General features: G+C 44.4%; 1 protein-coding gene across 1 annotated transcript; it reads left to right on the top strand.

The window, feature by feature from the left end:
- Positions 1-1,191: 1,191 nt before the first annotated feature.
- LOC148066421 (complement factor H-like) lies at positions 1,192-10,462 on the top strand. Its single transcript, XM_087806901.1, has 6 exons — positions 1,192-1,243; positions 1,495-1,677; positions 3,747-3,929; positions 7,366-7,548; positions 9,954-10,127; positions 10,192-10,462. The coding sequence occupies exons 1-6, from the start codon at positions 1,192-1,194 to the stop codon at positions 10,374-10,376; spliced, it is 960 nt and encodes a 319-aa protein (XP_087663027.1). The 3' UTR covers positions 10,377-10,462.
- Positions 10,463-11,026: the final 564 nt, after the last annotated feature.

Here is an 11,026-nt window from a genome sequence, read left to right on the forward strand (position 1 = left end):
ACATTAAAATGAACATACATTTTTGCCTATACCTCTAAAAAGGAACAGATTATTCTGAAAATAATCCCAACCCTTGGTCGACATGAGGGTGAGTAGAAAATTTGAATTGAATATTGGTTGAACAATCACTTAAAGGAAATATAATCATTACATTTATTGAATACTTGCATTTCCAAAGTGGATAAAAGCGGATAAAGACAATAGTTGCACAACATTCTTCTGAGCTTTAGCAAAAAAAGATCCTAATGTGAATGTAAGAATACTAGTATAATTAGTTTTGCAGTTTAGCAGCTACGAATTCACCTTTTATTGGAGGTGGAAGAATCTATTTTCGAGCACTGAGCTGCAGGAGTCTATTTGTGTTGGTGGTGGTGGAACACGCGTTGATTAAAACATACACGATCCAACCTCGTTGCATCTCCATAAGCTCTCACTCAACGGGCCTCCTCGATGATTACATGTTTCTATTTCGACGCTCCGATGAGAGGTGTGCGTAGGGGGGGTGTACATCTAACTTAATTTGAGTTGAAAAGAAAGAAAACGCCCACGCCTGCAGGCTCGTGTTTGCAGCCCAACAGGAAATGTGCTGTTGAGATGCACAGCGTCGCTCCAGCTTCCCCGCGTGTCGCCGAAGAAGCGGATAATACGCCGAGACTCATTAGCAAGGAGTCTGTGACATCTTCAGCACGTGTGTTCTTGTGCAGCTCTCTGGATTCCGCTGGTTAAAATGTATTTGAGTCCGCGGTGGATCCGAATATGAAACAAGCCGCCGTGTGTGTCTGTGTGTGTGTGTGTGTGCGCAGCAGACAATGGAATAGCAGTTAGCCGGCGCCGACTGCGTCTCCAGATTACTGTTGTGATTGATGGAAGTGAATACAAACTGCATGTCTGAGCTGGCCGCCAAAATGAACACCCCATTTCCTCCTATTTTGTCCTTTCATTTTCTTTATCTCTTTCTTCTCCCCCTCCTTTCTTCACGACTTGACGAACACACAAAAATCCCTACACACAGTTTTCAGTATATTTCATTAACTTCATTGATTTCAGTCAATTATTAACCAAACATGGACACAAAGATTAACACACACTGGCAGCGATGGGGCATATCCTGGCAGGAGGCGGAGCCAGCTCCCGTCGATCGATTCATCCGACTATGTAACTGGTGCTTTGGCTCAAAAGCTCAAACCCATAATGAAACTGACGGTGTGTTTGCTGCTGTGTGGAGTCGTGTCCTGTGGGGAGGGTGAGAACAAACACACACACAAGTCCATGTATATTCTCAGTCTTCCAGGTAATGTTTATTCTGAAGGCAACTGTCCAGACCCTTCTCAAACATTCTGTGACCGTGTATTGTCGATTCAGTTGTTGATGTACTTATGGTATCACTCTTTTATGCTAATGTTATCATGTAAGTAACCCCGGGTCGACTGCATGATTGGACACTCGGGCGTCTTCAAACTCTGTCAATATCAATGTAAATGTTCCTCTGCACAGCCGTCCACTGTCCTCTGCTCCAACTGGACACGGGCGTCCTGGTCGTAGGAAACTTACAGGAGGCCAACTTTGGAGATGTCCTTCGTTTCAGCTGCAAGTCAGACAATGGGACTCTCAATGGCCCAGCCGTGATCTTTTGTGGCGAGACAGGAAGGTGGACTGGACCTCCTCCAAACTGCAGAGGTAACCCTTTAACTAAGGAAGTCTGTTTCAATTTCATTGGTCACTGATGAATCCTGAGAGGAGCAGACGCGTTAAAGATCGTTGTATAGTAAGGGCTCGTGCGTTTGAACCAATCGAGCTTGTTTATTTACCAGATAGAAGCTGTCAATCTCCGGTTATTGACAACTGCCTGTTTGTCCGAGTTGACCTTGTGGTGTAAGATGGACCTGCACATTGACAACTCATAGTCTAGCTTGGAAGTGCAGCATAGAGCCCAAGTGTAAAGATGAGACTCTGACCTGGTTCACTCTTCGGTTCGAGCCCTGTTTACCGAGGGTAAGGACGCCATCATCACCGTACCATCCCAGAAGGAGTATCAGTGGAACTCCAACATCATGTATCGCTGCAGGTACAAGTTCACGTTGAAAGCATCAAGACGAGAGCCTGTGCCAATCGAAAGGGTGGGAGTCTGGACTGGGGGGACGGACTTAGCTTTAACGTTCCTAGTGGCTACTTTCAACTATACCCTGAATTCTATCTGTTTCAAGCCTGAGGAGCAACAGCCTATAATAACCTTTCCCTTTGAAAAAAGGCCAGAGAAACTGTGACATGTTGCCTTAACAGCTGGAGACAACCCATAGGTTGTGAATGTACATGGGGGGGGGGGGTCATACTATGTAGCTGTACTGGGTTAATCCTGATTGATGACCAATGAACGGAAGGGATTTTGAAAGTGTGATTGATAGTGGATGGATGGAGAAAAGGCAGATGATTGAATGGGGATAAGGTTATCGATTACGGTCTTGATTTACATGTGAATCATCACAGAGTATGACAGAAGCTCTGGTGACTCGATGAAGTCAGAACGGGTGCATAAGTCCCACATAACCGTAACATGAGACGTTTACTCGTACTATTAAATTGCATTGACGTAACTATATATTCATACTTGTAATCCAGAAGGCACGCATGCGTAATTGAAGACTTGTAGTCGTAAAAAACAAGTGCATTTGTTCCACACACTTGTAGAATGTGATCTGTAGCCGTACTTTAAATCTGCATACACGCAACTATATATTTGCACCTTTAAAACACAAGGCACACATGTGTTATTGAGGAAATGTAGTCATAAAACACTTTAAAATAAAATGAGGCCTATATTTTTTCAAGTTTACATATGCATGAATCTGCTGTTCTCAATCAGAGCGAGAAAAATGACAAACCACGCGCTTGCACAGTTTTACACCTCTTGGATCGCCACTCCTACTTTTTCTTTCACCACTGGTCACTTTCTTGAAGTGAGGTGTAAACTCCCGCTAGTCAAGTGACATCATCAGCTGCTGCAGCACTTCTTCCCTCCTTCGACTTCATCGCTATATAAACAGCTTCAGAACAAAACCTTCGTCGGATCGAACGTCCTCAGGCTTTAAATGAAAGTCTTCAGACAAAACGATATAAGACGCTCTCAAATATAAGGAGCCCAAAACATGACTTGATAAAAATGTAACTGTTCATGTCAAATTTTGTCATTAAATGCCAAAATGCCCTCATGACGTCATGACGTGGCTCAGCCAGTAGAGTTCAGGGCTTAGCACCGAAAAAAACGGGCTCGAGACCAGACTCGCCCTAGGCTTTTTATCTGTGATCTCAAGTACTAAGAGTGTGTTGTGCAGGTGAGCCACACATTATAACCAAACAAGTCTTAAATTACGCATGTGTGCCTTGTGAATTACGAGTCTGAATATGTAGTTACGTCAATGCAACTTAATAGTACGAGTACACGTAATGAAGCTGACGGTGTGTTTGCTGCTGTGTGGAGTCGTGTCCTGTGGGGAGGGTGAGAACAAACACACACACACAAGTCCATGTATATTCTCAGTCTTCCAGGTAATGTTTATTCTGAAGGCAACTGTCCAGACCCTTCTCAAACATTCTGTGACAGTGTATTGTCGAATCAGTTGTTGATGTACTTATGGTATCACTCTTTTATGCTAATGTTATCATGTAAGTAACCCCGGGTCGACTGCATGATTGGACACTCGGGCGTCTTCAAACTCTGTCAATATCAATGTAAATGTTCCTCTGCACAGCCGTCCACTGTCCTCTGCTCCAACTGGACACGGGCGTCCTGGTCGTAGGAAACTTACAGGAGGCCAACTTTGGAGATGTCCTTCGTTTCAGCTGCAAGTCAGACAATGAGACTCTCGATGGCCCAGCCGTGATCTTTTGTGGCGAGACAGGAAGGTGGACTGGACCTCCTCCAAACTGCAGAGGTAACCCTTTAACTAAGGAAGTCTGTTTCAATTTCATTGGTCACTGATGAATCCTGAGAGGAGCAGACGCGTTAAAGATCGTTGTATAGTAAGGGCTCGTGCGTTTGAACCAATCGAGCTTGTTTATTTACCAGATAGAAGCTGTCAATCTCCGGTTATTGACAACTGCCTGTTTGTCCGAGTTGACCTTGTGGTGTAAGATGGACTTATACATTGACAACTCATAGTCTAGCTTGGAAGTGCAGCATAGAGCCCAAGTGTAAAGATGAGACTCTGACCTGGTTCACTCTTCGGTTCGAGCCCTGTTTACCGAGGGTAAGGACGCCATCATCACCGTACCATCCCAGAAGGAGTATCAGTGGAACTCCAACATCATGTATCGCTGCAGGTACAAGTTCACGTTGAAAGCATCAAGACGAGAGCCTGTGCCAATCGAAAGGGTGGGAGTCTGGACTGGGGGGACGGACTTAGCTTTAACGTTCCTAGTGGCTACTTTCAACTATACCCTGAATTCTATCTGTTTCAAGCCTGAGGAGCAACAGCCTATAATAACCTTTCCCTTTGAAAAAAGGCCAGAGAAACTGTGACATGTTGCCTTAACAGCTGGAGACAACCCATAGGTTGTGAATGTACATGGGGGGGGGGGGTCATACTATGTAGCTGTACTGGGTTAATCCTGATTGATGACCAATGAACGGAAGGGATTTTGAAAGTGTGATTGATAGTGGATGGATGGAGAAAAGGCAGATGATTGAATGGGGATAAGGTTATCGATTACGGTCTTGATTTACATGTGAATCATCACAGAGTATGACAGAAGCTCTGGTGACTCGATGAAGTCAGAACGGGTGCATAAGTCCCACATAACCGTAACATGAGACGTTTACTCGTACTATTAAATTGCATTGACGTAACTATATATTCATACTTGTAATCCAGAAGGCACGCATGCGTAATTGAAGACTTGTAGTCGTAAAAAACAAGTGCATTTGTTCCACACACTTGTAGAATGTGATCTGTAGCCGTACTTTAAATCTGCATACACGCAACTATATATTTGCACCTTTAAAACACAAGGCACACATGTGTTATTGAGGAAATGTAGTCATAAAACACTTTAAAATAAAATGAGGCCTATATTTTTTCAAGTTTACATATGCATGAATCTGCTGTTCTCAATCAGAGCGAGAAAAATGACAAACCACGCGCTTGCACAGTTTTACACCTCTTGGATCGCCACTCCTACTTTTTCTTTCACCACTGGTCACTTTCTTGAAGTGAGGCGTAAACTCCCGCTAGTCAAGTGACATCATCAGCTGCTGCAGCACTTCTTCCCTCCTTCGACTTCATCGCTATATAAACAGCTTCAGAACAAAACCTTCGTCGGATCGAACGTCCTCAGGCTTTAAATGAAAGTCTTCAGACAAAACGATATAAGACGCTCTCAAATATAAGGAGCCCAAAACATGACTTGATAAAAATGTAACTGCTCATGTCAAATTTTGTCATTAAATGCCAAAATGCCCTCATGACGTCATGACGTGGCTCAGCCAGTAGAGTTCAGGGCTTAGCACCGAAAAAAACGGGCTCGAGACCAGACTCGCCCTAGGCTTTTTATCTGTGATCTCAAGTACTAAGAGTGTGTTGTGCAGGTGAGCCACACATTATAACCAAACAAGTCTTAAATTACGCATGTGTGCCTTGTGAATTACGAGTCTGAATATGTAGTTACGTCAATGCAACTTAATAGTACGAGTACACGTAATGAAGCTGACGGTGTGTTTGCTGCTGTGTGGAGTCGTGTCCTGTGGGGAGTGTGAGAACAAACACACACACACAAGTCCATGTATATTCTCAGTCTTCCAGGTAATGGTTATTCTGAAGGCAACTGCTTCAAGACCCCAACCATCGTCCCCTTCCCCAAGAAAAACCCACCCACCTGCATGAATGTCTACAGACCAGTAGCACTCACTCCGATCATAGCTAAGTGTTTTGAGCGAGTTGTGCTGGCCATCATTCAAAGCAGCATACCAGACACACTGGACCCCCTACAGCAGGCCTACCGGTCCAACAGATCCACCTCAGATGCCATTGCTGCTACACTCCATTATCCCCTCCTCCACCTGGGGAATAAAGACTCCTATGTAAGGATGCTCTTTATTGACTACAGCTCCTCCTTCAACACAGTCATTCCCCACAAACTCACCCACAGACTGTCTGCACTCGGTCTGCACCACACCCTCTGTGACTGGCTCTTGGACTTCCTGACAGGCTGACCCGAGTCAGTCAGGATCGGAGACAAGACCTCATCACCATAAACACCGGTGTGCCACAGGGTTGTGTCCTCAGCCCCATCCTCTACACCCTGTTCACCCATGACTGTGTCGCATCCCATGAGGACAACATCATCCTCAAGTTTGCGGATGACACAGCAGTGATGGGACGCATCACTGGCGGGGAGGAGGAGGCCTACAGGAGTGAGGTGGCCAGTCTGGTGGCGTGGCGTGAGGACAACAACCTCACCCTCAACACCGACAAGACAACACCGATATATCCGAGAGCTTGAAGAGAGGGTGAGCAGCTTGAAATACCTGGGTGTCCACATCAGCGAGGACATTTAATACCACACAGCTGGTCAAGAAGGCGTAACAGCGGCTGTATTTCCTGAGGAGGCTGAGAAAGTTTGGGATGTCAACAAAGATCCTCAGGAACTTCTACAGCTGCATCGTTGAAAGCATCTTGACCAGCTGCATCACCGTGTGGTACGGCAGCAGCACTGTGATGGACCGCAAACGCCTGCAGAGAGTGGTGAAGACAGCTGAGAGGATCACCAGAACTTCTCTGCCCTTCCTGCAGAGCATATACCACCGCAGGGTCCACAGTGGAGCTGCCTCCATCCTCAAAGATCCCACGCACCCCCAGCACGGACTGTTCACACTCCTGCCCTCAGGCCGCAGGGACAGGAGTGTGAAGTGCGGAACAACGAGACTGGAAAATGATTTCTTTCCAACCGTCATCAGACTCCTCAACAGTTAAAACCACATCTACCTCATGCACTATTTGCACTACTTGTACTTTTGTTGCTCTGTTTTTTTTAGATTTTTATTTTTTCAAATGTATATATAGTTATTTATATATATATGTATATATATAGATATATATATGTTTATTTTTTACTGTGCACTTTTGTTAGGGGTACAAAGTAAGAATTTCATGGTACGTAGTACCTATGACAATAAACTCTTTGAATTTGAATTGGAATTGAACTGTCCAAACATTCTGTGACCGTGTATTGTCGATTCAGTTGTTGATGTACTTATGGTATCACTCTTTTATGCTAATGTTATCATGTAAGTAACCCCGGGTCGACTGCATGATTGGACAATCAGGCGTCTTCAAACTCTGTCAATATCAATGTAAATGTTCCTCTGCACAGCCGTCCACTGTCCTCTGCTCCAACTGGACACGGGCGTCCTGGTCGTAGGAAACTTACAGGAGGCCAACTTTGGAGATGTCCTTCTTTTCAGCTGCAAGTCAGACAAGGAGACTCTCGATGGCCCAGCAGTGATCTTTTGTGGTGAGACAGGAAGGTGGACTGGACCTCCTCCAAACTGCAGAGGTAACCCTTTAACTAAGGAAGTCTGTTTCAATTTCATTGGTCACTGATGAATCCTGAGAGGAGCAGACGCGTTAAAGATCGTTGTATAGTAAGGGCTCGTGTTTTTAACCAATCGAGCTTGTTTATTTACCAGATAGAAGCTGTCAATCTCTGGTTATTGACAACTGCCTGTTTGTCCGAGTTGACCTTGTGGTGTAAGATGGACTTATACATTGACAACTCATAGTCTAGCTTGGAAGTGCAGCATAGAGCCCAAGTGTAAAGATGAGACTCTGACCTGGTTCACTCTTCGGTTCGAGCCCTGTTTACCGAGGGTAAGGACGCCATCATCACCGTACCATCCCAGAAGGAGTATCAGTGGAACTCCAACATCATGTATCGCTGCAGGTACAAGTTCACGTTGAAAGCATCAAGACGAGAGCCTGTGCCAATCGAAAGGGTGGGAGTCTGGACTGGGGGGACGGACTTAGCTTTAACGTCCCTAGTGGCCACTTTCAACTATACCCTAAATTCTATCTGTTTCAAGCCTGAGGAGCAACAGCCTATAATAATCTTTACCCTTGAAATAAGGCCAGAGGAACTGTGACATGTTGCCTTAGCAGCTGAAGACAACCCATAGGTTGTGAATGTACATGGGGGGGGGGGGTCATACTGTGTAGCTGTACTGGGTTAATCCTGATGGATGACCAATGAATGGAAGGGATTTTGAAAGTGTGATTGATAGTGGATGGATGGAGAAAAGGCAGATGATTGAATAGGGATAAGGTTATCGATTACGGTCTTGATTTACATGTGAATCATCACAGAGTATGACAGAAGCTCTGGTGACTCTATGAAGTCAGAACGGGTGCATAAGTCCCAGATACTGTAACATGAGACGTGTACTCGTATTATTATGTTGCATTGAAGTAACTACATTGATACTCGTAATTCAGAAGGCACGCATGCACAATTGAAGACTTGTAGTCGTAAAAAAACAAAAAACAAACCTTGACTATATTTAACAATCACTGCTAAAATAGGTTGATTTGTTCCACCTACTCGTAGAATGTTATCTGAAGCCGTTCTTCAAATCTGCATACACGCAACTATATATTTGCACCCATATAACACAAGCAAACATGTGTAATTGAGGACTTGTAGTCGTAAAATACTTATTATATTATAATTGTTTAAGTTTATCTATGCTTTAATCTGCTTTTCTCAATCAGAGCGATAAAAATGACGAAAACCTGGCTAGAGACCAGACTCGCCCTAGACTTGTTATCTCCACTGCAAATTTCACATTGACTTCTTTGCAAACTTGCATCGAGAGCCATCCAATCAAAACCTGCTATCAATTTTAAGTGGTCATTCTTAAAAATGTGTGGCTCACCTGCACAACACAAGTTACATTTATAGAAAAGTGTTTTTTTTTTATTACTCACCATCTGATGGTGTATTTGCCGTGGAAAACTAGGTGCACGCGAACTTAGTACCTGAGATCGCAGGCAAAAAGTCTGGGGCGAGTCTGGTCTCCAACCAGATTTTTTCAGTGCTAAGCCCTGACTGAGCGAGGCTGATGACGTCATGAGGGCATTTCGGAATTTAACAACAAAATTTGACATGAACAGTTGCATTTTTATGGGCTCCTTATATTTGAGAGTGTCTAAGACTTTCATTTAAAGCCTGAGGACGTTCGATCTGACGAATGTTTTTGTTCTGAAGCTTAGTTTATATAGCGATGAAGTCGAAGGAGGGAAGAAGTGCTGCAGCAGCTGATGATGTCACTTGACTGGCGGAAGTTTACACCTCACTTCAGGAAAGTGACCAGTGGTGAAAGAAAAAGTAGGAGTGGCGATCCAAGAGGTGCAGCGATTTGAAGTACGGCTACAGATCACATTCTACGAGTGTGTTGAACATTTTAGCAGTGACTGGGGTGCAAAGAAATCTATGGGCATGCTTGCCTTCTGGATTTTCGAGTATGAATATGTAGTTACGTCAATGCAACTTAATAGTACGAGTACACGTCTCATGTAACGGGTATGTGGGACTTGTGCACCCGTTCTGACTTCATATGACTCGTGTTACCACTGGTTTGTGGACTCTGGACTCCTTCTGTGTCATCATTGACAAACGAAGTGACAAAATCAACTATGTCATGACAAACACTCGTCCTCAAGGGTTGGTGTGTTGAGGAAACTGGATGGAAACCGGACATATTGTTCATACTTGAACTTCAACCTCAAACCCTTTTTCTTTTAACATGTTTCTGTAGGTTGACAGTGCGTTTTGATGATTGTTTGTAGCTTAAACTTGGACTTGTTTGTTTATCAGTTTCCCGTGGAGGTCAATTGAATAAGCACAATGTATTGTGTATTTGTTACCCTTTGGTCTGCATTAATCTCTGTGCTTCCATTGGTCAGCTAACTGTTACAGCCCACCCATTCTGATGGACGGGGACGTAAGTGGCCAATTTGAGTTGTCCTACCGACACCTGCAGCAGGTGGCGATGCTGTGCCAGAAGTACTACACCATGGAGGGCGGATCCACTATGACCTGCGTGAACGGAAAGTGGCAAGGAGACGTGAGGTGCCTGAGTGAGTCACAAACACAAACAGTCATACACACAGTCGCACACGCTTACTCTTCTTCTCCTCGTAGAACCATGCACGGTGGACCGCGACTCCATGAACAAGCACAGCATCACTTTCCGCTACACAACAGTTGACAAGTTGTACTCTGAACACAATGACGTGATCAATTTCGCCTGCATACACGGGAAAATGGGCAGCAACATGCGTTCACGCTGTGTGGACGGATACATGGAGCTGCCCACCTGCCATTGATGACATCAAAACACAGGACTCGTCGGCTGAACCTGGCCTTCGACACCTGCTCTCAGATTCTTGCAATAAACTTTGGGTCAACTTTCTTGATTTTTAAAGACACACATATTTACCTCCGCCAGGGTTCATATTAATTAACCAGAAAAGTTATATTTTTATAATAATATAGACTTTCATGGTATTGTTTAAGCCAGTACATGTGGATCCATCCATCCATCCATCCATCCATCCATCCATCCATCCATCCATCCATCCATCCATCCATCCATCCATCAGTCCATCCGTCCATCCATCCATCCATCCATCCATCCATCCATCCATCCATCCATCCATCCATCCATCCATCCATCCATCCATCCATCCATCCATCCATCCATCCATCCATCCATCCATCCATCCATCCATCCATCCATCCATCCATCCATCCATCCATCCATCCATCCATCCATCCATCCATCATCCATCCATCCATCCATCCATCCATCCATCCATCCATTCATCCATCCATGCATCCATACATCCATACATACATCCATACATCCATACATACATCCATCCATCCATCCATCTTCTACAAAATATTACTGTCTCACTGTTTAAAAATGTTTTGAAGTTTCATTAGAACAGTTTTTCAAAACTAAAAAATTAGT

The sequence above is a fragment of the Callionymus lyra genome, chromosome 14, assembly GCF_982586985.1.
Source record: "Callionymus lyra chromosome 14, fCalLyr1.hap1.1, whole genome shotgun sequence".
NCBI lineage: Eukaryota > Metazoa > Chordata > Actinopteri > Syngnathiformes > Callionymidae > Callionymus > Callionymus lyra.

What these genes read in the sequence shown, in the direction of transcription:
- LOC148066421 (XM_087806901.1), top strand. Translation starts at nt 1,192, where the DNA reads ATGAAACTGACGGTGTGTTTGCTGCTGTGTGGAGTCGTGTCCTGTGGG. An exon ending in ACCTCCTCCAAACTGCAGAG is followed by an intron (nt 3,930 to 7,365) that starts GTAACCCTTTAA and finishes TCCTCTGCACAG; the next exon opens with CCGTCCACTGTCCTCTGCTC. An exon ending in ACCTCCTCCAAACTGCAGAG is followed by an intron (nt 7,549 to 9,953) that starts GTAACCCTTTAA and finishes TCCATTGGTCAG; the next exon opens with CTAACTGTTACAGCCCACCC.